General features: G+C 44.8%; 1 protein-coding gene across 1 annotated transcript in view; it reads left to right on the forward strand.

Moving 5' to 3' along the window:
- ENPP7 (ectonucleotide pyrophosphatase/phosphodiesterase 7) overlaps positions 1–25408 on the forward strand; it is a 98558-nt gene that overhangs the window by 43121 nt on the left and 30029 nt on the right. The window contains exon 3 of the mRNA XM_089668702.1: positions 21873–22496. Coding sequence (XP_089524828.1) covers positions 21873–22496 — 624 coding nt within the window. The remainder of the gene's footprint in view (positions 1–21872; positions 22497–25408) is intronic.

Consider the following 25408-nt stretch of genomic DNA (forward strand, 5'->3'; position numbering starts at 1 on the left):
TGCCCGCGGTCATACCAGTTGACTCGGAGCCCACTGCCTTGCCAGATGACGCGGTGCCCGCGGTCGAGCCAAATGACCTGATGCCTGGTGACCCGATGCCCGCTGTCCAGCCAGACGATCCAATGTCTGACCCAGTGCCCGCGGTCATACCAGTTGACTCGGAGCCCACTGCCTTGCCAGATGACGCGGTGCCCGCTGTCGAGCCAAATGACCTGATGCCTGGTGACCCGATGCCCGCTGTCCAGCCAGACCATCCAATGTCTGACCCAGTGCCTGCGGTCATACCAGTTGACTCGGAGCCCACTGTCGTGCCTGGTGTCTCGGTGCCCGCCGCTCCGCCTGGGGGCCCGAGACCTGTTGCTCCGCTTGGGGGTCCAGCGCCCGCCGCTCCGCCTGGGGATCCGGCGCCCGCCGCTCCGCCTGGGGGCCCGAGACCTGTCGCTCCGCCTGAGGGCCCGAGACCTGTCGCTCCGCCTGGGGGTCCGGCACCTGCCACTCCGCTTGAGGGCCCGAGACCTGTCGCTCCTCCTGGGGGTCCGGCGCCCGCCGCTCCGCCTGAGGGCCCGAGACCTGTCGCTCCATCTGGGGGTCCGGCGCCCGCCGCTCCGCCTGAGGGCCCGAGACCTGTCGCTCCTCCTGGGGGTCCGGCGCCCGCCGCTCCGCCTGAGGGCCCGAGACCTGTCGCTCCTCCTGGGGGTCCGGCGCCCGCCGCTCCGCCTGAGGGCCCGAGACCTGTCGCTCCGCCTGGGGGTCCGGCGCCTGCCGCTCCGCCTGAGGGCCCGAGACCTGTCGCTCCACCTGGGGGTCCGGCGCCCGCCGCTCCGCCTGAGGGCCCGAGACCTGTCGCTCCATCTGGGGGTCCGGCGCCCGCCGCTCCGCCTGAGGGCCCGAGACCTGTCGCTCCTCCTGGGGGTCCGGCGCCTGTCGCTCCGCCTGAGGGCCCGAGACCTGTCGCTCCGCCTGGGGGTCCGGCGCCTGTCGCTCCGCCTGAGGGCCCGAGACCTGTCGCTCCACCTGGGGGTCCGGCGCCCGCCGCTCCGCCTGAGGGCCCGAGACCTGCCGCTCCTCCTGGGGGTCCGGCGCCCGCCGCTCCGCCTGAGGGCCCGAGACCTGTCGCTCCATCTGGAGGTCCGGCGCCCGCCGCTCCGCCTGGGGGCACGATGCCTGTCGCCCCGCCTGGGGGCACGATGCCTGTTGCCCCGCCTGGGGGCACGATGCCTGTTGCCCCGCCTGGGGGCCCGATGCCTGTCGCCCCGCCTGGGGGCCCGGTGCCTGTCGCCCCGCTTGGGGGCACGATGCCTGTCGCCCCGCTTGGGGGCCCGGTGCCTGTCGCCCCGCCCGGGGGCCCGGTGCCTGTCGCCCCGCCCGGGGGCCCGGTGCCTGCCGCCCCGCCCGGGGGCCCGGTGCCTGCCGCTCCGCCCGGGGGCCCGGTGCCTGCCGCTCCGCCCGGGGGCCCGGTGCCTGCCGCTCCGTCCCGGGGGCCCGGTGCCTGCCGCTCCGCCCGGGGGCCCGGTGCCTGCCGCTCCGCCCGGGGGCCCGGTGCCTGCCGCCCCGCCCGGGGGCCCGGTGCCTGCCGCCCCGCCCGGGGGCCCGGTGCCTGCCGCCCCGCCCGGGGGCCCGGTGCCTGCCGCTCCGCCCGGGGGCCCGGTGCCTGCCGCTCCGCCCGGGGGCCCGGTGCCTGCCGCTCCGCCCGGGGGCCCGGTGCCTGCCGCTCCGCCTGGTGGCCCGCTGCCTGCTGCTTCGCCTGGTAATCCGATGTGCCTCTGCCCGGAGTCCTGCCCGATGTGCCTCTGCCCGGAGTCCTGCCCGATGTGCCTCTGCCCGGAGTCCTGCCCGATGTGCCTCTGCCCGGAGTCCTGCCCGATGTGCCTCTGCCCGGAGTCCTGCCCGATGTGCCTCTGCCCGGAGTCCTGCCCGATGTGCCTCTGCCCGGAGTCCTGCCCGATGTGCCTCTGCCCGATGTGCCTCTGCCCGGAGTCCTGCCCGATGTGCCTCTGCCCGGAGTCCTGCCCGATGTGCCTCTGCCCGGAGTCCTGCCCGATGTGCCTCTGCCCGGAGTCCTGCCCGATGTGCCTCTGCCCGGAGTCCTGCCCGATGTGCCTCTGCCCGGAGTCCTGCCCGATGTGCCTCTGCCCGGAGTCCTGCCCGATGTGCCTCTGCCCGGTGTGCCTCTGCTCGATGTGCCGCTGCCCGGAGTCCAGCCCGGTGTGCCGCTGCCCGGAGTCCTGCCTGGTGTGCCAGTCTTTGATATCCCGCCAGTTGCCAGACCCGGGCGGTGGAACATTTTGCCCAGCTAGGACTGTTTGGAGCGTCCTGAGGCCGCTCCTTGAGGGGGGGGTACTGTTAGGAATGGACTGGCCAGCAATGGTGGGACTCACCTGCCTTTTGATCTGCAGTACCAGGGCTGGCCAGCGGGTGCTCCCAGCAATCAGAGACTCAACCTTTCAGCCAGCTAACACCTGGAACTGATGATACTGGTGTATTTAAGGGATGGCCAGACTTGCAGACTCTGCCTTGGTGTTGTGTTTGTCCTGGGCCCTGTATCTGTCCTGCATCCTGTTTCTGTTCCTTTGCTGACTTCTCCTGCTCTGATCCTGGCTTGTGACCCTGACCATCCCTCTGTCTGACCCTCTGTACTACGCTGCTTGCTACCTGTTCTGATCCCTGGCTTGTGACCCGGACCATCCCTCTGCCTGACCCTCTGTACTATGCTGCTTGCTACCTGCTGAACCTGGCCTGTGACCCCGACCATTCTCCGCTTGCTCCCCCTGTACCTACCTGCCCAATTGATATTGACCCGGCCTGCCTGACGACGCTTGCTTGTATGTACTGTTATCTGTGGGTGGTTGGTTTGGTTTGGTTGCACTGTATTGTGTTTTAGTATTGCACTGCGTTTATGTTTGTACTGTTAGTGTTAATAAATTATATTGTTTATAACATATCTGAGGTCTGCGTTTCCCTGCTTCAGTCACACACCTCTGGTCATACCTGGGAGCCCTGACATAATGTGGCTGAAAAGACAAAAGTCTATCCAGTTCAACCATAAAAAAAAAAAGTTATAATCCTATATCCACAGTTGATCCAGAGAAAGGCAAAAAAAACAGCAAAGCATGATGCAATTTGCTCCTGCCGGGAAAAACAATTCCTTCCTGATCCCCCAAGAGGCAATAGGATATTCCCTGGATCAACTTTACCTATAAATGTTAGTATCCAGTTATATTCTGTGTATCTAAGAAAAAATCCAGGCCTTTTTTAAAGCAATCCACTGAGCTGGCCAGAACCAACTCTTGAAGGAGTCTATTCCACATTTTCACAACTCTCACTGTGAAGAAACCTTTCCGTTTTTGGAGATTAAATTTCTTTTCCTCCAGACGTAAAGAGTGCCCCCTTGTCCTCTGTGATGACCTCGGGGTGAATAGCTCTACACTAAGTTCAGTAACACAGGCTTGTTTCTTCTCTGGGACTATTTTTAGTGTGATGGAGGTCGTAGGCCACGCCCCTGATTTCTTATGATGAAACACGTGGGGTAGAGCTACGACTTATGAATTCATTATGCTACGCACTACGGCCATTTTGTTGGTTGGAATCTTTACTGATTTTACATGTTGGTTTCTTCTTCTGTTTGTACGTGCAATATTCTTATTAAATTCTGGATTATTTTAAATACTACACTATGAGGAGCCTTTGTTCTCTTTGCATACATCCCATTATCTCTGAGGTATAACACTGGATCTTTACCATCAAATTACCAGTTGTGGAATTGTCTTTAGTGGAGAAGATTCATTTAGGATCCATTACATCCATTGATTCCCCATACTTGCTGTTTTTGACCGCATGACCTGTGGTCATATTCTCTGGTAAGAGGCTGTGAGTGGTGACGATGGAGGATCCTCTTTTCTTCTTTTTGGCGGCACATCACCTTTCCAAGGATATGGGCTTTATATAAAATATAGTCACATTTTATGGACTTTTCTGAGGACTAATTTATTGCCATATTACAATTTGTGTAAGAGCGGGGTGAATAAGCGCTACATATTGTTTTTTTTAACTATTAATTATTACTACTGCAAAAAAAGAGACAATTAAAAGTCTTATCTAAGGCAGGACTAAAAAGTCAACTTTCTTTTTTTCTTCATTATATCTTTTATAAAATCTTTCCATTACAAACATCATTATGTCAAAAACCTGTAAGAAACACATATTTCCATGTAAACCATCCCCCCCCCCCCCCCATTAAATTTCCCCTGTCCATATTCCATATTCTTTACATCAGATTCCTTCGATATTTCCTATCTATATCTATGTCCCTTTTTCTCCTCCCACCTCTATCTTATCCTCATGCAGAACTCTTCAGCTATTCGATTAAACTCACCCTACTCTTATCACCTTATACTCCTACTCCTTTCAAGTATCTTTTGGATGTTTTAAAGTTGTACCATCTGCTCCTCACTTTCCTAATTTTTTTCCATATAACTTTTCCATCTTATTTATATACTCAACCCTATTTATGCAGTCCTTTATTCTTGGGGGCTCTTGGGCTTGCCAGAATTTGGGAATAAGTCCTTTTGCTGCACTAATTAGATGATATAATACATTATTTTTATATTGTTTCACTGAAGTCTCGGATATATGAAATACACAAACTCACGGATCCTTCTGTATGGTAATCCCCGGAATCTCCTGTAAATACTGGATTATATCTTGCCATAATTCCTGTATTTTAGGACAATCCCACCATGTATGTGCGATTGTTCCTTTATTCCCACACCCCCTTCAACATAAAGGTGACTCTTCTAAACGTTGTTTATGTGCCACACTCGGTGTAATATACCATCTCGCTAAGCATTTAGTTAATTTCAACTGTGTACGTATTCATCACCCCATGTGCTAATTTAAATATCTTCTTTTTTTATTGCTCATTCAATTTTGTTCCCAGCTCCCTTTCCCATTTCCCTAAGAACAGCAGAGAATCAGATCCCACTAATTCTATAAGGATTTTATAAATCCTAGATGTAGCATGTGCGTGGACTATATTTGAACTCAACATTTTTTCGAATGGATACAAGTCCTCCGGGCATCCTCAGTGGTTGGGGAAGAGCTGAGACAAAACATCCTAACTGATAATACCTCCATTCGCCTAATGTGAAAAATAAATCTTTTTTACTCTTTAAATCTTGAAAAGTGTGCAACTTCCCCTTATCTAGTATATCCTTTAAACATGCTTTTCTATCATTAATCCATTTCCCCAAAATATTATCTTTCCCTGGTGGAAAATACTCCATTCCCACCAGAAGAATTAATATTGAATTATACTTCCATCCCATTTGCTTATGCATTGTGCCCCAAACTCTTAATACCTTCCATGTCAACGTGCTAATATTTTCATCCATTAAATGAAACTTATGTGGTATGCAAATGATCCTCTCTAATTGTGCATTACCTAATATACCTTCCACCTTGACCCAACATTTCCCTTGTGAGTTATATGTACAATCTACAATTTGTGATAATAATAGTATTTCCTAAAATTAGGCAAGTTTAAATCCCCTTTCCCTTTATTATTACACAAAACCTCAAATGTTATTATTGGTTTCTTATTTGCCCATATAAACCTGAGTATAATTTTTTTTATTTTCCCAAAGGACCCTGGTATATGTACTGGGAGCATGTGAAACTTATACAAGATTTTTGGTACTATCACCATCTTTACCAAATTTATACGACCTATCTAGGAAACCTATCCCATTGAGAGTCTCCTCAACTTATCCTTTATTTAATTTATTAAAAGGATATAGTTTACCTGGTATAGGTTCTTTATTGAGGGAGTTAACTTTATTCCTAAATAACTTAGTTCCCTTTCCCTCCATGTGAATGGGAAGTTTTTTTTAAGATCTGCTTCTGTCTTTGAGACGTTAATATTCAGAATCTCTGACTTTGAGGGATTTATTTTCAGGTATAATAACTCTCCATAATATTTTAATAATCCCATTAGGTTAGGCAACGTTAATTTGGGGTTCACAATATAAAACCGCATATCATCCTACGTATGCTGCGATTTTATGTTCCACTTCGCCTATCTTAAATTCTGTGATGTCTATACTCTTTCTTACCCTTGCTAAAAGTGATTCCAGCAATATTACAAATAACAATGGGGATAGTGGACATCCCTGTCTTGTACCGTTATACATTTTTAAAAACTGGGAAAGGGACCCATTAACCTTTACAGCTGCTGACGGGCCATTATAAAGCCCCTTTTATCCACATTGATATTTTGGGCCCAAATCCTAAAGCCTCTAGCGTATCTATCATAAATCCCCAGTCTACCCTGTCAATAGCTTTTTCAGCATCAATCGACAGCATTATTGGCGGCAACTTCTCTCTCTGTGCTTTTTGTAGAAGGAGCAATGTTCTTAGTCTATTGTCCCTCCCTTCTCTACCAGGAATAAATCCCACTTGGTCCAAATGTATCCATTCCAGCATCAGCTCTTTCATCCTAGTTGCTAAAACGTTAGAGTATATCTTTGTGTCTATATTTAATGATAATATAGGTCTGTAGCTAACACATTGTGAGCCATCCTTCCCTTCTTTAAGAATAATTGTTACATATGCTTGGAGTGATTCTTCTCTCATTCCCAACCCCTCTCCTAATGCATTCATATATGTGCATATTTTAGGGACTAATAAAACTTTACATTTCCTATAATAGCCTACAGTGTATCCATCAGAGCCTGGGCTCTTTCCTCCTGCCGTACTCTTCAGTCCTGAAATGATTTCCTCCTGGGAGATAGCACTTTCTAAGGCCACTAACTTCTTCTGATACTCTTGGCAAATTAACCTCCTTTAAATATTCCTGTCTTTTCCCCTTCTTTTCATCCTCTATTCCTTTCTGGTTCTTAAGATTTATACCATACAACCTGCTGTAATATTTTTGAAAAGTATTAGTATCATATCAGTGGTGGAGTACACCAATTCTTTCAACTCTTTAAATTTTTCTATAAGACTCTTCGATTTATTTTCCCTTAATCTTTTATTAGATATTTTCCTGGTCTATTCCCCCATTGGTATCTTTCCTTTGAGACCCTATTGAAAATCCTCCTCATTTCCTGCTCCATAAGATCTTTTAATTCTTCTCTTTTGAGAGTTATCTTCTGATGTATATCTAAGTTTTTTTTTATGTGCCTGTTCTAATTTATATAACTCCTCTGTCACCAGCCTTATTTTTTCCTCCCAATCTTTCTATTTGGCCCCTAACAAAATCAGGATTCCCCTGATATATGCCTTATGTGCCTCCCAGATTGTAGCAACCGATACTACCTCAACACAAAAAATTTGACACAACAAATTGCTCTATTTCCTTCCTTTACCCTTTCGCTATTTCAGGGTCTTGTATAAGCATCTCGTTTTCTCTCCACACAGTCATTTTATTCCATTCCCCTCCCTACCCTTAGTTTCACTGTGACATGAGCATGATCAGATATAGACATAACTTCTATGTTTGCTTTAACCAGTGACTCCAATTGTCTATGCTCGATCATTATATAATCCAATCGTGAATACAATCTGTGTGCTGTAGAGAAGAAAGTATAATCTTTCTCTTGGGTGTTTCACTATCCACGTGTCTATTAATTGACATTGATGTAACATCTTTTTCACCGATTTTAATTTTTTTACCTTCCTCTCTCTGTGCACTCGATGACGTGTCCATCCATTAATCCAAACAAAAATGAAATTCTCCTGCCACAATCAGACTACCCCTTTTGAAATCCATGAGTTTTCTTAACACACCTTCAAGGAATACTCCTGGGTTTTTATTCGGGCAATAAATGTTAACTAACATACATTCATATCCCTGTAGTTTTCCTCTCAGAAACAGAAACCGACCTCCTGGATCCACCAGTCTCTCCTCCAAAGTGAAACCCATATTTTTTGAGGACCCAATTGCTACTTCTTTAGTCCTCTTTATCGGTGAATCAGCATAATACCAGGTTGGATAATACCTTGAGTATAGCTTAATATTTGTATCATAGGATATATGTGTCTCTTGTTGAAACACCACATCTATAGAGTATTGGCGAATTTCGCTAAGTATCTTGTGTCTTTTGGTCGGAGAGTTTAATCCTTTCACGTTATAAGTTATAAAATTAGTCAGACTCATTTTAATATTTCTCTTCTCCTCTAGATTTCCATTCAGGAGGATAGAGACATAGACAATTTAGAATGTGGACATTCTTCCTACCCCCTCTGCCCCTCCCCCCTCCTTCCCACCCTCCCCCACTCTTTCCACCCAACCTTCTCCTTGCCTCCATTACTCTTAAAAAACCCATGGCCTACATATTGCCCTGGAATCTGTCATGGTTTATTCCCACTAACAATTCCTATTTTGGGGTGAGACTCTAAACAAGCACGCCTACTTTAATAGCATGTTTGGCCTCCAGACATCCCGCCATTTCCTATCTCCCTTCTTCAGGGTTCCTTGGAAAAATCGGGGCAGGGGAATCGTGACACTGGAGAGGGGGGAGGAGAGAGGGGAAAAAAAACACTTGAGGCCAAAGACAGGTTGGGGAGTTCCCCACTCTCCTCTACCCTTCTTCTCTCCCTCACCACCCCCTTCTACATCCCCCTCCCCTCCCCCCAGATCTGCCTACATTGTCCTTTTCTTTTCCCAGCCCTACATTCTCTTTAGATCCCTCTGACCACCGTGCAATGTCCATTTTCTGTAAATCTAATTTTTCACAGAAGTCACCAAGTTCTTTTGGGAATCTCAGCCTTGCTGATTTCCCATCTTTCCACCCAATCAAGCATGCTGGAAATCCCCAGTTATGTTTAACTTTTTTCTCCCTCATCTGTTCCAACAACGGTTTCAGAGATCTTCTTCTGGCTAATGTTTTAGATTCGGTCTGCGAAAACTTGCAACTTTGTTTCTCCATATTTTATTTGAGGGATCTCGCACAATTTTTTCCATATTCATTCTTTCTTTATCCTCACAATGATGAAAGCAGGCTATCACATCTCTGGGGAGTTCTGATGTCACTCCTTGCGGACACCTGGACCTATGTACTCTCAATTTTCAAGTGTTCTGTTCCTGGTCTGCCTATCATTGGATTGAACCCTCCTTATTTTATCCCGTAAGTCCTCTCCTTGAGAATCTTCTGGTAAGCCCCGGATCCTTATATTATTTCTTCTATCTCTATTCTCTTGATCTTTTAATTTAAATAAGATCTTTCTCTCTTCTCTTCACATCTCTTCCACCTGTGTTTCTAGTTTAATAATCAATTGTGTCTCCATTTTCCCCTCTACTTCTTCAACTCGTGTTAACATTCATCCCAGGTCATTCTGTATCACCGCCATTTCATTTTTCATGGACATCTCCAGTTTTGCAAACATTTCCGCCATCTAAATTTTTGTAGGTATTTGTGACATAGTTCCATGTTCTGTGACACTTTGTTCTATTACCCTGTCCACAATTATAGATTCAGTAGTCTGGTACCCTTCCCGAGTCCCAAATGACAATCTGGATTGGTCTCCATCATATTTTCTACTTCTTTCCCGTTGTTTCTCCAGAATTTGGTTTTCTGGGCTTTTATCCTGCAATGGCATGTATTTTCCTATTGTGGTGGTGTTTACATTTGGGAGGTTTTTGAACCCCCCCCCCCTTTGGCAGGTCTGCTTTTCATGTAATTTAAGCTTTGCCGCTGGTTTCTTATAATGCTTAACTGCAATCGTCCCCACGATAAAAAACCCTCCTTTTCTCCTGGTGTCTTTTACGATCTCAACTATGTTACTTTGGGAGCAAAAGCAAATTGACAGTTCTTCCGACCTCTGATATCACCCAGCAGTATAACCTTCCGACCACCCCAATACATTATTTACATCAGATACAGTAAAAGCTTAAGTGTCTTGTCGCTACCCATGGCAACTCACCGCCTTCTGTGCCTGAAGTACGGGACCCCTCCATCTCTGTGCACTCTTCTGCTCCTGCCAGGACCTCAGATCCAGGTTATCAAATATACCTGATGGGGGTCTCCAAATGTTCCATATCTTGGAATGTCTCAGGGTCTCCAGAATATGATGCCTTGGTAAAGTGGGGATTCTCCACAGCAAGCACGGCTTCCTCTTCCTCCACTGTACATTTCCACACTCACCAGCCACTTGGACATCTGGCTACCTTTAAACGGGCAGTCACTCAAGCACTCACAGCATCTCCCTCTCCTCGGATGCCTCCGCCTCCAGCTCCAGGTCCTCCGGGCTCTTGGAACTCTGCCAGCCACCTCCAATCACCAGCCACCTAGCTCCGCTCCAGTGCACAGCAACTAGCCCCTCCGGCCTGGAAATCCACCGGCTGCCATGAGGGCCCTCGATCCACAGAGACACCACGGGAACACCGCACCATCTGGGTCATCAGGTAGGGTCTAGGCAGCTTTAATTTGAATCCACTGGTGGGCATCTTAAGCTCCTGCTAAATGCAGCCTCACAGCACCATGTTCAGGCTCACCCTCTTTTTTTGTTCTCCATAAAAGCCAACTTATAATATGGAATTACCCATGATAAATCTTCCACTTCTTAGAAGTGAAGTCATCAAAAATACTAGTTTCTTTACAGCTAAAGAGTAGGGCATCCACCAACAGGTGTACCAACAATGTCCAGGATATTTTAGTAAGCAAGCAAAAGTTGTTTTGTCAAAGGGATTCTCTCCAGCAAAAAGTTGTGTGTCTATCACACAAAAAGTTCTTGTTTTTCAAACAAAAAGTTAAGGTCCTTCAAACAGAAAATTAAAATAGTTTTTTTCTCTCCTCCTGAATAAATACTGTGGGGATCCATTGTCTGTTGGGTCCACCCATAGTACATGTTGATTGGTGAATCCGAGTATGCTGTTTATTCTAGATGTTCTTTACCTGTCCACTAGAGGCAGTCGTGTTCCATGATTGAAAATTTTATTTCTTATTTATGTCAAATCTTAAGTAGTGTTGCATTAATGAAATATGGGTCATGATGAAATATCAAAGTGGCTCTCATAGATATCCCTCTTGATAACGTCCATTTGTTTGAGTTGGTTTAAGTATTGTGAACCATCTTTATTAAATGAGAATTATATTTCTGTGGTTATCAAGTATTATGAAGATAGTTGATATTAAGAAGAATGTTCCCATAATTTGTCAAGGTACTTTATCAGATGATGCACATGCGTTATTTCAGTCCATCATATCATATATCTCATATCTTTTTGCACTCTGATATGTAGGTACATATTGTTAGTAAATCATTTGTTTTAATATTTCTCAAACAGTCTACCCATAATCACAATCCATAGCATATGCTATTGGAAACTGGTTGATATTTGGTTAATACTTGACATGATTTTGTAGTTGCAAAACTGATGGGATTGTATCCTGTGACCATAATATATATATATACATATATATACATCTGCTTGACCCTCTAACAGCTGAGTATATTGCTTAATTAAGAAGTTTGAAATTAAGAACTAAATAATTTTACATCTTGTGTAAACACCTGAGGATTGTAAGTGTAGCTGGATCTATTCATCCTTGAGAGGGCCATTGTCTATGTGGCTCATTGGCAAACACTCAGTTGATATCCCAGAAGATATTTGACTTTGTTGATAATGAGTGTTACATTTCCCAACACGTCCATATCCTTGTCCTATTTAACAAAAATTTATTGGAAGCTTTACTTAGTTAATAAGGTTATTTAGGAAGAACCATTCTCAAGGTCTCTTATTGTCTTTACTTGTTATTTCGCTCTTAATCCAGGTACATAGATGCCGTGTCTTCACAATGAACATTTATGACTTTTGGTCAACACTGGCCAGGTTATTTCTGGTCAGGGCTGTGTGTACCCATTGTGTTTCTTCTTCTCAATCCTGAGTTAAATAGGCCATTTAAATTCAGTCAACATAGTGTTTGGTTAACATCACCTTGTTCTTATGTGTACCTGGTCGGTCAACAATTTTGAGCATCTCTTGTTTAAATGGTCTATTGTAAAGAAAAGACACTTAGGCTCCATGTACACTGCAGCTGATAAACTCACATTTAGGAGCTGTTCAGTGTTTTTTCAGCAGCCCCTGAACTCACCCTAATGTTTTCCAATGTGTTCATGTACATTATGTTGTTTACAGACAGTTGAGTTTACAGTAGTTTTTTTGAACGCACCAAACTTGCATTCAGGAGTAGATTTTATCAGCGCTTCAAACTCCAAACGCTTGTAAACGCTGCTAAATGCGGCTAACTGTGTTTATAAGCATTTGCATTTGGAAATTTTTTTTAACTCATCATGAAAAATGCATGCAAAGTGTTTTTCCGGTACTCAAATGGACCTGGTACACCATACTTTTGAGGTTTCGCATGAAAGAAATGTTAGACACTGCTGCAATAATTTCTGCACAGAAATGAGCTGGAACACATCCAAACACTACAAAAAAAGACCGCTAATCTCAACAATTACTGCTTTCTCTGTTTCTGCTCTCTTTTTTTCTCAATGTCTGAAATAGTTACTTTACTGTTTTTCAGTGCATTCTGGGAATTTTAGAAGGTCTCCTGAGGTTATCTTTAAAAAACACTTCTAAATGCAAACGCTCATACATGCGCATAAACAGATGTTTTTTAACCTACGTTTTCCAGCAGTCAGTTTCCATCATTCAGAAGTGCCCCGTGTACATGGAGCCTCAGTTTCTCGAGAAATTGCTTGTGTTTTTTTTTAAATGTCTCATTGAGTGATATTTTGCGGTATCAAAATAATAACAAATAGTGACTATGGACCAAAGGGTCCTTTAGAGATGAGGATCTCTATAGGTAATTTCCAGGTAACTTTTCACATATTTGGAAACTGTCATCTGCAACAAGCAAATGCAAGTATTTGTCAGTATTTGGAATGGTGGCTGTTGCCTGGGAAGACCAGGGGAAGACACACTGAGCGGGTCTAGTAAGCCTCACCATCTGCTACATGTGGCACTGTTTCATCTGACTGTGTTTTCGTTGCTGGCTGCATGCTGATCTGCCTTTGCCTCTGATGTAATAGTGCCTTTCCCTGTGACCAGGGGCATATCTACCACAAGGCAAACAAGGCGTTTGCCTAGGGCAGTAATTTTTAGGGGGGGGGCGCCACCGCCCCCGGAAGAAGGGACCTTTTGAGCAGCGGCAGACAGCAGGAAGATTGATGTGGTGGGGCGTGGGGGAGGGCAGTTGCAGGGCAACAGTCGTGTACTTCTCCCTCCAGCAGCTGACGAGCCAGGACCCGGAGACAGCCTGGAGCAGGGAGAGGAGAAGGAAAGAGCCCGGAGGAGGTGAGCTGTGTTGTCTTCTGTGGGCTCTCCTTCCTGTCATCCATCCAGTACATTGCACGCTGACATATCGTATGGGACTGCACACACCTCCCCCCCTTCCAGCTGCCTGGAGATCAGCAGCCCTTGGAGAGGGAGGGGGGCTGCGTGTGGTCCCATACGATCTGAGGCAGAGGGGGGAAGAGAGAGGGAGAATCATATACGTATACATACACACACTTATTGAACTCTCTCGCTCTCTCATGGGGAGGGGGGGGGTGCACAAAATTTTTTTGTTGCTTAGGGAAGCACAAAATCTAAATACACTACTGCCTGTGACTTCCCTTCCCTCACTTGCTATCCCTGTGACCCCAATGGAAGGAGACTTCCCCTCACTTCCTGTCCCTATTACCTCACCAGAGGGATATTTCCCCTCACGTCCTGTCCCTATGACTCCATCAGAGGGATACTTTCCCTTACTTCCTGGGAGCTGAGACGGGGGTCTCCCCACCTCTCTAAAGTGAGATGGGTTCCATGGGCCCCCCACCCAAAGTGACTCCCGGGGGGAGCTAGTTTTTAGGTAAAGAGGCTGAGCAGAAGCCTGGGGAAATAGTCAGCAGGGTCAAATTTGGATCAGGGCTGAGAGGCTCTGCAGATCAGTTCCCCGATACCTTGGAGAATCTTGGAGAAGATTCTAGAAACAGTGAGCGGGGATGAGGAGTGGCTGGCCTGCACACTTTGAGGACTCTGGCCAATCCCCAAGCAGGAGGCTTGCCATGGGGCCAGGGCAGCCTTTAAGTGTGATTGAGCCTGCTCAGCAGCAGGAGAGTTGGGGTGGAAGATGTGAGAGAGGAAGAGATGCAGGAGCCTGGGAGGAGGCCCAGTGGGAAGGGGCCTACCAACAGGCTGGGAACTGGATAGGAGGATCACTCAGGACTCCCTGTGGAGCCAGGAAAAGAGCCAGCCCAGCAGAAGGCCTAAAGGCAGCCACCTACCTAAACCAGCTCATAGGAAAGAATGAGTAATCCTACACCCCCTGGGCCAGCTATGGGTAAAATAACACTCTGGTGGGAAACCTGATTAGCTCCTTACCTGGGACTGTTCATCTTAACCACTTCCCACAGAAGTACTGCTACAGAGTGGCAAGGCTGCGCAAAATCACGTGTGTGTATATATACGCGATTTTGCATTTCCCGGTACAAGACATGCGCACACCGCCCTAACCTGCTCCGCCCTACCCGTGCTGCCATTGGCGGCTTCAGTTGTCGATCACCGGGTCCTGTCCGGAAAATCTCTGCCAGCACCCGGTGATTGCCATGGAACAGTGACAGAGGAGGTCTGTATGTAAACAATACAGATCTCTCCACTGTCAGCACCAGGATGCTGCTTTGTATTGCTCTGCAATACAAAAATAGGCAGCTAGCAGCATAAACCTCAGACTCTAGTTTAAAGGAAGAACCAACCAATGTAGGTAAACCAATTGTACTTTGGCAGTGTGAGGAATGTAGAATTCTCATGGTATCTTGGAAGTATGGATTGAGGAGGGGTGTAGCTTATATCCTAACTCAACAGTTGTTTTAGAGAGAGAGCCACTAAAAGCTGCCCCTAGTGGTTAATGTACAGATGTACAGATAGCAAAATATAGGGGAAACTTGCATATTTAAGCCTTATGTAAAGTAGATCTTCACCCCCTCCCCCCCCCCAGTTTTTTAAAGACCTTCTGACTGGATTGTAGGTTCTGCAAGGTTCAGATACTCACCAATCCAGTGTTGTCTTGGTCTTGCAGAATCCTCTTCTCTTCTGCCATCGATTGGGTCCTGTGCCACCATGTTCTTTGTGACATCATCAGGAGGCTGCCGGATCTTCCAGGTTTTCCCTGGTGGGTCTCTTGATGATGTGCTACTAGGCCCTTTTGTGGAGCACTATGACTCAGGGATATGTGACATGCATATACCAGGAGGCACAGGGAACACAGTGCACATTATTCACCTAGTGACATGCCTGATGAAGGGGTCCTGCGAGACTCCAAAACATTGCCTTGGTGTAACTATGTGATAGTTCATTAAAATTTTGGACCCATATTGGTGATCTTGGGTGTGCTGGTGACATTTTCCAGTGCTGATTCTGTTCAGTTCCAGCCTGCGGTCGCTGCAGCACCCACTTATACACAGTCATTTTTAACACAGGAACGTGTGCGTTTGGATTGTACACATGCATGGGGGTGGGGTTGAACACTGTACATTAACCGCTTGCTGCCCACCCACAGTACATTTACTGCAGGTAGGCGGCACAGCCAGGCTAGTGACGTACCTGTACATCACCTAGCACATGCGCACTAGTGAGCCACCTGGGCCGCATAGCAGGGCAATCCCGTGGCCTGTGGGATCAAGGTGCTCAGTGCTCAGCGACTGTGAGCAGCCGGGTATCATGTGATCAATATGATTGTTCATATTGATCACATACAATCATAATGTGAAGCGAAAAAATGTGAATGTGAAGCGAAAAAATGCTGCACTACATGAAATGGTACAAACCATTATATAACCAAAAAACAAAGTGAAGAAATAAATATATATCAGAAGAGAAAATAGTAGAAAAATATTAATATTGAAATAAAAATATAAATTTATAAATATATATATATATATATATATATATATATATATATATATACACACACACACATACCAAAAATAAAGAATATTTTAAGTATGAATCAAATAAAACTCATTCAAAAAATCAAATTTTGAACGCAGGAACGTGAATTACATTACGGATGGTGTCAGTTTTGAGCATGTACAGGACTCTGCTGCTGAGATGATACTGCCATCTTGTGTTTAATCAGTACATCACTGGATCTTCTTCATACCTGGTGCAAAATACACCTCCGGAATGTGAATGTATTTAATATGTTTTACTTGATGAATAAAAGTTTAAAAGGATAAAGCACTATGTCGAGTTCTTTTTAACGAGGAATACGGCTGATACAAAGATGCTTATCAGGAGGGAGTTTACTTTGGAGTCTTTATTCAGCAAGCTGATCTTCTAAGTCCATATGGGACCAAAAGTGCCGTTAGACTGTAACATTATATAATGTGAGGTCACACTGCATGAGGTGAGCAGATATATGGTGGAGGATGTCTTTGTATGGGAATTGATGACAGATGCACATATTTTTCATTATCCAAAGGAGGGTTCACTGAATGAACACTTTATTGAATGAACACTTTATTGATTTGAACTTGATTTTTTGAATGACTTTTATTTGATTCATAAAAATTCATAAATATAAAACATTATTTTTGGTGTGTTTTGTATACACATATATATATAATTTTTTTTTTAATTTAATATTAATATTTTTTCTACTATTTCTTTCTTCTAATATATATTTATTTCTTCACTTTGTTTTTTGGTTATATAATGGTTTGTACCATTGTTTCATGCAGCGCAGTATTTTTTCACTTCACGTTATGATTGTATAATTTGCCCCACTGAGACATGGGTTGTGTGCACAAGCTGCTACAGCATTTAATTGCAAATGTTTGTTTTTTTTTCACCATAGTTAGCACTTGAGTTATTCAATTTATTTTAGATTTTATATTGATCACATAATTACAAAGTAAAGAAAACAGTCATCCTGGCACCCTGTACCATGTTAACTGTACCCATTCACAGATCACAATAGTAAGTAAGCTGTCATGAATGAAAGCCATTCATGATAGCTAAAACTGTTGCTTATAACAGTGATCATCATTATTATAAGCAATAAAAGTGAAAAACTGCAAAAAGAAAAATATGCACATGAATGAGCTTGTCAAGCCCAGACAAATCTCAGCGCTCAGGAGTAATCTGATAAACCAGGCATAACGTGGATGGCAACTGTAATACATCTAAAGTACCAAATAAAATATAAGGGAAGAAAATTGTGGAAAATAATGATTGGTGAATGATAATGTTAATGATATGTACCAACAATATTAAAAGGACAGTTGGCCCTCGTAGCTTTTACAAAAACCTTCTGTTCAGTTCTCTCTGCCCCATTCACACACTGACCTTCATGGTACTTCTGAGTATGGGGGAGCATGTGACCTTCTTGTGGGGCAGTGGTCTCCAAACTATGGCCCTCTTGCAAGGCCTAATGGGACTTGCAGTTCCTGGAGGGCCATAGTTTGGAGGTTTCTGGTGGATGGATAAGGCACTTATCTAATTCCCCCATTTGGCCACAAGATGTCGCTACCACCAAAGAGTGATTCTCAGCTTTCAGAGGCACCTGGGTAACATGACAACTCTGCAGCTGCCAGTTGCGGGGGGGGGTACCTTGGAATAGAATATACATAGGATGGCGGGAGGCTTCCGGGGTAAGCTACCATTGGGAAAGCCTTATTTGCATCTGGGAGACAGTATGGGAGCAGTAAATCAGCACAATTTAGCTTCTCCTTAGGGGGGAAATCTATGGACCTTTCCAACTGGGATTATATGCATTCCCCTTTGAAGGGATATTTGGATTTACAGACACCCCTCCCATGGTAGAAATAGGCCTCCCTCTCTATGTTACTATCATGTTGTGAACTGTTTGCCACTGTTAAAGAGATGTGCTGTTGCCCCATTAGTGGCAGAATTATATGTTTAAATTATTAGTTTAGTCTAGCAGTCACCAAACTGTGGTCTGGGGGCCAGATGCTTTTATCTTGGCCTTTGGGCATTTTTAGCCTCCATTGTCAGCAACAGTGGTGCATAGTTACGGACACTGACAATGGGCCACTATTCCTCCCACTGACACCAACGATAGGGCACTATTTCTCCTACTGACATCAACGATGGGGCACTATTCCTCCCACTTACACCAATGATGGGACACTATTTCTCCCACTGCCACCAGTGATGGGTCACTATTCCTCCCACTGACACCTACGATGAGACAGTATTCCTTCCACTGATAACAATGATGGGGCACTATTCTTCCACATAATAACAATGATGGGGCACTATTCTTTTCATTGACCCCAAAAATGGGGTACTATTTTACCCACTGAAACCAATGATCGGGCACTATTCGTCCCACTTACACCAATGATGAAGCACTATTTCTTCCCTAATACCAATGATGTGGCACTATTCCTCCCCAATACCAAAGATGGGGCATTATTTACTCCCACTGGCCACAGTTCGGCCCCCCTTAATTTTGAATGACAGTAAACTGGCCCTTTGTTTAAAAGTTGGGTTGCTCTCAGGGTGTCCCTTTACTAATGTAACAATAAGGTGGTTTGAGCCCCAGAACTCCAGTTGGCTACATACTGTATATCACTCAGACATGCCACCTAGTTACACAACACTAGATGCCATAAAAATACAATATGCTTATTCGTATGCAATCGATGGGCAGACATACAGTATATGAATATCCATTAAGAATCCGGACTAATAGTTCTGTTTTTATTTTGCAAGTTTGTATTGCAAATGCTAATAACTAATTCCACAGTTTGCACTGATAAAATGTGATGTTCCCGAAAAAAGAGGCACTCCCCTCTTGATATTTATCACCAGGAAACTCTTAGCAGTCAATCACCAAGGAATTCCTAGAAGTCACTCACCAGGGAACGCTTAGCAGTCACTCGCTGGGGAATGCTTAACAGTCACTCGCTGGGGAACGCTTAGCAGTCACTCGCTGGGGAACCCTTAGCAGTCACTCGCTGGGGAACGCTTAGCAGTCGCACACCAAGGCAACAATTAGTCACTTACTTACAATTTATGTGTAAGTAAGAAACATCTAGATATATCTTGTTCTGTTAAGCAAACATTTAGTTCCCTTTCCTATACTCTTAAATAGTATACCTTCTCCAGTTGTTGTTTTGAAAGTAATAAGTTATACAAAAAGAGATAAAATGGGGGGGTATTTTCTCAGAACTGCATATCTGTATGCACATATATTGAAACCAAGCTCCTCTTGGTGGAACCAAGGGGTGGAATTATTACTGAATTGATTGTATTTGTCTTCTTTGCAGACATATGTGTTGATTTGGGTCCCCCTATAGTCCTGCACAGCCAGGCAATCAATATTCTCCACAAAATCAGTCCTTGAGCTTTTGTTTTGTTGTTTATTGAGGGGATTTGAACTGAAATAGGGTAAGGGGGTATAGAATGTCCAAGGAAACCAAAAACTGAGGACAAACCTCCTGGAACTATTCTCAAGCCTCTCTTCTGTTACACAGTCTGTTGGAGAGCTAGCCAGCATCTCTTTGTTGTACCACCCCAGACCCTAGATAAGCTCCTCTTCACCCAACAATCTGGAGACTTATTCGGAGCAAGGGACCTGGCTCCTGTTACTTTAAATGAGTGAACAGTCACTAGTACGGGACTAATCTGGTTTCCCACCAGAATGCTCCTTCCCCTATCTTCCAAGGAGGTGCAGGTGTACTCACTCAGATCCTCTCCTGTACCGCTTTCTGGTTGGCTGCTGCTACCAGGCCTATCAGCTGGGCTGCTCCATCCCTGCCATACAGGTGGTCCTCGCTCATGGGGCCAGTGAGTTTTCTGCCTTTCCAGCTCCAGGCTCGCAGGCAGGCCCCATCCCACTAGGTCTCCTGGCAGCCTTCCTCCTCCAGCTTCACATCTTCCTACTCCTTCCACCCGACTCTCCACACTCTACACTCCACGCTCCTGCTACTGAGCAGGCTCCTAAATTTTTAGGGGATTCCCAGCACCTTGCCAAGCATTCTGTTGGGGATTGGTTGAAGTCCCTCAAGAGTGCAGCCAGCCACAACTCAGATCCACCCACTGCCTCCAAGGCCATCCTCCAAAAGCCTCAGAGCAAGGGGAAATTCCGGAGGGGCTGGCCTGCAGAGTCTCCCAGCCCTGACCACAATTTGACCCCTCTGGCTATTACACCTGAGCTGCTAACCAGCTCCTGTCTAAACATTATGATCTAGCACTCCCTAGCTAAACTAAGAGGGTGCTACAGATTGAATAATATAACTTGGTTAAGCCATTTGCCAGCATAAAAATGGTGCATGTTTACATGCCAATGGGAAAGCAGTATTTTCCATTATAGGTGTTAATGGACCATTAATTGTAGCAAGCTGGAAATTAACTAATATCTGTTTCCATGTCGTCAAAATTATGCCCGTAAAAATTATAAAGTTGGGAGTGGAGTCCATCGCCAAAATAGTGCTAGTTTAGGAGATATTTACTGTACCTACAGGTAAGCCCTATTATAGGCTTACCTGTAAGTTAAAGGGAAAAAAAACGGGACTTTACTATCACTTTAATGCAGCAAAAAAAGCTTTAGGGAGGCGAAGTGGAATTGTCTGAAATAATTATAATCATTTAGGTAAAAGATACAGTAGCAGCTCTCCCAAACAAAGTATGCTGGTGATTTTTCAGCATAACTGTAATTTAGCACATATATTTTCAAGTAAAGGTTTATAATTAAGCTCATATAAATTAGTCACGTTGGAGATATATGCACCCCTAAGTATGTAATATCCGCTTTCAACTTAAAGGAGAAATTATACTAGGCATAAAGTAACTCATTATAGGATAGGGACACATCTATTACCTCAGCTTTTTGCAAATTAATTCTATTAGCGCCAAGTATCCCATATTCTAGGATTGGACAAATATATTAAGAGGTCATCCACACTTAACGCTATCAGTCACTCACCAGGGAACTCTTAGCAGTCACTCACCAGGGAACTCTTAGCAGTCACTCACCAAGGAACACTTAGAAATCATTCGCCAAGGAAACAATTAGCAGTCACTCACCAGGGAACTCTTAGCAATTACTCAATAAGGAACACTTAGAAGTCACTCACCAGGGAACTCTTAGCAGTTACTCAATAGGGAACAATTAGCAGTCACTCACCATGGAACTCTTAGCAATTACTCAATAAGGAACACTTAGTAGTCACTCACCAGGGAACTCTTAGCAGTTACTCAATAGGGAACAATTAACAGTCACTCACCATGGAACTCTTAGCAGTTACTCAATAAGGAACACTTAGTAGTCACTCACCATGGAACTCTTAGCAGTTACTCAATAGGGAATGTCCAGCAGTCACTCCCCAGGGAGCACTTGGCAATCACTCACTAGGGAAACTAGGGAAAGTGCATCCTGTTGCATGCAGTGAACAGCCACAAATAGTTCCAGCCACTGACAGCCTGTCATTATGGGCTCAGCGGCCACAGCTAGCAACTCGCAGCTGTCAAACCTTGCAGCAGGAATCAGTAGATTCCTGCCACTGGGATGTACCTGATAACACAGTTCCCTGTGGAAAAGGATGCATGAGAACAGGGTAGGCTGGGAAGGCTTTCAGGACAAAATGGGGAGCATTTCAAATGTCACTGAGAATTAAACCAATGCTTTGGAGTAAATTATCAACAGCTAGCAATATTTGTGTTTGAAGGAGATCATTCTTTAACTAAAAGTGTCCCTCCAAAGGTTCATTTAATCTAAAAATGTTCTCTATTATGCATTAGTTCCTTAACTTTTTAGTTTGAAAAATTTGCCAGTTGTAATTATTTAATTTCTTGCGTCTGTAGATGCTATATACTTTTAACATGTATATCATACTAATTAATGATTTTGTCCTGACAGGGATTGAAAACTGGATCACTCTTTTTTCCTGGTGGTAATGCAACCTACAGAGGTGAAAATGTAAATGTGAAAAAAGTGGAACGTAGTAATCACAACTATAGCAATGAGACAGAGTGGGAAGAAAATGTAGAAACGGTGATGAAGTGGTTTACTGAAGAAGATCTGGACTTTGTAGCTCTGTACTTTGGAGAACCAGATGTTACAGGACACAAGTATGGACCAGAAACTCTGGAACGCAAAAACATGGTCAGTCAAGTGGATCGCATGGTTGGTTACATACGACGTAGGGTACAGCACTATGGCCTGGAACCTAGGCTCAATATTATCATCATAGCAGACCATGGAATGACTACCGTTCAGAAAGGCCAAGATGAGATTGTGCTTAGAACAATTCCAGGCTTTGCATTCTCTGAACTTCAGTTCCACTTGGTAGATTATGGGCCATCTGGACTTCTGGTCCCTAAAGAAGGAAATCTGGAAAAAGTATATCAGACTCTGAAAGATGCACACCCTAAACTAAATGTCTACAAGAAGGAAGAAGTGCCAGACAGGCTGCATTACTCAAAACATGAGAGAATCAGTCCCTTAGTCTTATATGGCGATCCTGGCTATGTCATTCATGGGGTAAGAGTCTTCAGTTTTCTTGGTACTGCCATTAAATGTCACATCTGTCATATAAAGGGTGTGTTGTGTGGATCAGAAAAATATGACAATTCGAACAGTGTATATTTCTACATAAAGATCTACAGAACTACTAGAAAAATGATGCCATACAGTCATATGTTGATGTTTAAAATGATATTAAAGGCATCTTTAAAAAAAAATAAAAATAACAAACATGTCTTTCTAATGTTGCACCCTCCTAGTCACCTAGGGGTAGCTAGACTACAATTGTTAGCCAGGAGGGCTGAGTAGCAGCCTGGGTGTAATAGCTAGCAGGGGTCAAATTGGCGCAGAGCTGAGAGGCTCTGCAGACTAGCTCTCTGGAATTTCCCCCTGCTCTAGGACTTTGGAGAAAGAGCTAGAAGCAGTGGGTGGATCTGAGGAGTGGCTAGTCTGTACTCCTTTGGAATCCTGGCCAATCCCCAACAGGAGGCTTGGCAAGAGTCCAGGACAGCCTTTAAGAATAACTGAGCCTGCTCAGCAGTAGGAGAGTTGGAGGGTTCGGGTGGAAGATGAGGAAGCAAGGCTGGAGAGCAGGAGCCTGGAAGGTAGCCTAGGTGGAGAGGGGCTCACCTCCAGGCAGGAGGTCCTTGGAAGGAGAAAAACATGGGACTTCGACAGCCCCCTGAGAGGGGACCACTTGTGTGGTAGGGAAGGAGCGGCTCAGCTAAAAGACCTGGTAGCAGCCACCGACTCACCAGCAACACGGGAGAATGACTAAGGGAGTAAACTTGCACCCCCTGGATCAGATAGGGGCACACTGGTGGGAAACTAGATTAGCAACTACCTCTGACTGTCTTCTTTTAAAATGTCAGGCACTGGATGCTCTGTTCAGGGATTACCCTCAGATAGCTGGATCACAGGAGAATTCATCTGGGGTCTACGGTGGTACAACCGGAGATGCTGGCTAACTCACCAAGAAGATTTTTGTGTAAAGACTTGTACATAGCTCAGGAAAATTGTCCTTACAATTCCATTGGGCATCCCGTAACCCCTTACCCTATCTAATCCCCTGATAAAATCACAAAAGCAAAGCTCAAAGACTGGTTACTGACTCCTGGATGCAAGTCTGTGAAAATGAGTGTTGCCTGACTGTGCTGGACTATAGGGGGACCCAAATCTCTAGCGACTCTTAAGGGGGTAGTGCTATACTTCCCTGCTCTGAGCAGTGGTTTTGCCCCGATCCTCCTCTTCTTGAATCCCCCGCCAGCACTCTTGGCTCCTCCATCCCACCAAGTGCCCCCAAAGACCTCTGCCCTCTCCTTATTGGCTCACTGTCTGTGATTGACAGCAATGGGAGCCAATGGTTCCTCCTGTTGTCTTAGCCAATGAGAAGGGAGAGTCCCCAGAGAGCCAAGGCTTTCATGCACAGCACTGGATCTCTATGGAGCTCAAGTAAGTATTAGAGTGGTCTGAAAGGGCTGCTGCACACAGAAGGTCAAAAACCTTGATCCTTTACAACCACTTTAATTGTAAAACACATTCAGCTGTCCACTCATTTTCAAAAACGGTCAATTTAAAATGGATCTTTGTGAGCATAACTGGGGACAAAGAAGGCAAATTTAATAAATACTTTCTTCAGCTCTGTGTATACAAAGGAGCATGGGGGAGCTCATGTCCATAATGGGCATGGTATTGACACAGCCCCAGATGATCCACATTGGCTCACAACTGATGTGATCCAGAAATATCTGGACAGAATTAAGGTGAATAAAGCACCTGGACTGGATGGCATACACCCATGGGTCCTTAAAGAACTGCGCTCTGTCATTGTTTCTAATTTTTAGGGACACTTTAATGACTGGCATAGTACCACTGGACTGGCGTAATGTGGTGCCTAATATTTAAAAAGATGTCAAAATCTTTACCAAGTAATTACAGACCTGTTAGTTTAACATCTATAGTGTGGAAGATACTGGAGAGTTTAATAAAAGACCACATAGATGAGTTCTTGCTGGAAAAAAATATTTTAAGCAACAGACAGCATGGATTCATGAAAGATCAAAGTTGTCAAACAAATCTGATTTCTTTTTATGTGGAGTTGAGCAAAACCTTGGACAGAGGGGTGGCAGTGGACGTGGTATACTTGGATTTTGCAAAAATGTTTGACACAGTTCTCCACACACAGCTAATGTGTAAGGTAAAGTCTACAGGCTTAGAAAAATCCGTATGTAAATGCATAGAAAACTGGCTAAAAGATCATATTCAGAGAGTATTGGTTAATGATTCATACACTGAATGGTCTGGAGTCATCAGTGGTGTACCCCAGGGTTCAGTGTTGGGACCCTTACTTTTTAATATATTTATAAATGATATAAGGTCTGGGATTAAAAATACAGTTTCAGTCTTTGCAGATGACACCAAGCTGTGCAGTGGAATAACGTCCTTACAGGATGTCTTCAACTTACAAGCCGACCTCAATGCACTATTTAATTGGGCAACTATGAGGCAAATTAGGTTTAATGTTGATAAACGTAAGGTTATGCACTTGGGGGCTAAGAATATGCATGCATCATACATACTAGGGGGGTACAACTGGGGGAATCAATGGTGGAGAAGGATCTGGGAGTTCTGGTAGATCATAAACTTAATAATGGCATGCAATGCCAAGCTGCAGTTTCTAAAGTGAACAAAATCCTCTCTTGTATTAAAAGAGGTATAGACTCCAGAGAGAGAGATATCATATTACCCCGGTACAAATCATTAGTAAGACCTTATCTGGAATATGCAGTTCAGTTCCGGGCACCAATTCCCAAAGAGAACATTGAGGACCTTAGATTCCTTGAGGGCAGGGACAGATGTGAGTTTACAATATATGTGTAATGTGCTGCATAAACGGTCAGTGCAATATACATTTCTGTAATAAATAGATA

Source organism: Staurois parvus, unplaced genomic scaffold, assembly GCF_062004578.1.
Source record: "Staurois parvus isolate SC_StPar_1 unplaced genomic scaffold, SC_StPar_1.0 ptg000008l, whole genome shotgun sequence".
Lineage (NCBI taxonomy): Eukaryota > Metazoa > Chordata > Amphibia > Anura > Ranidae > Staurois > Staurois parvus.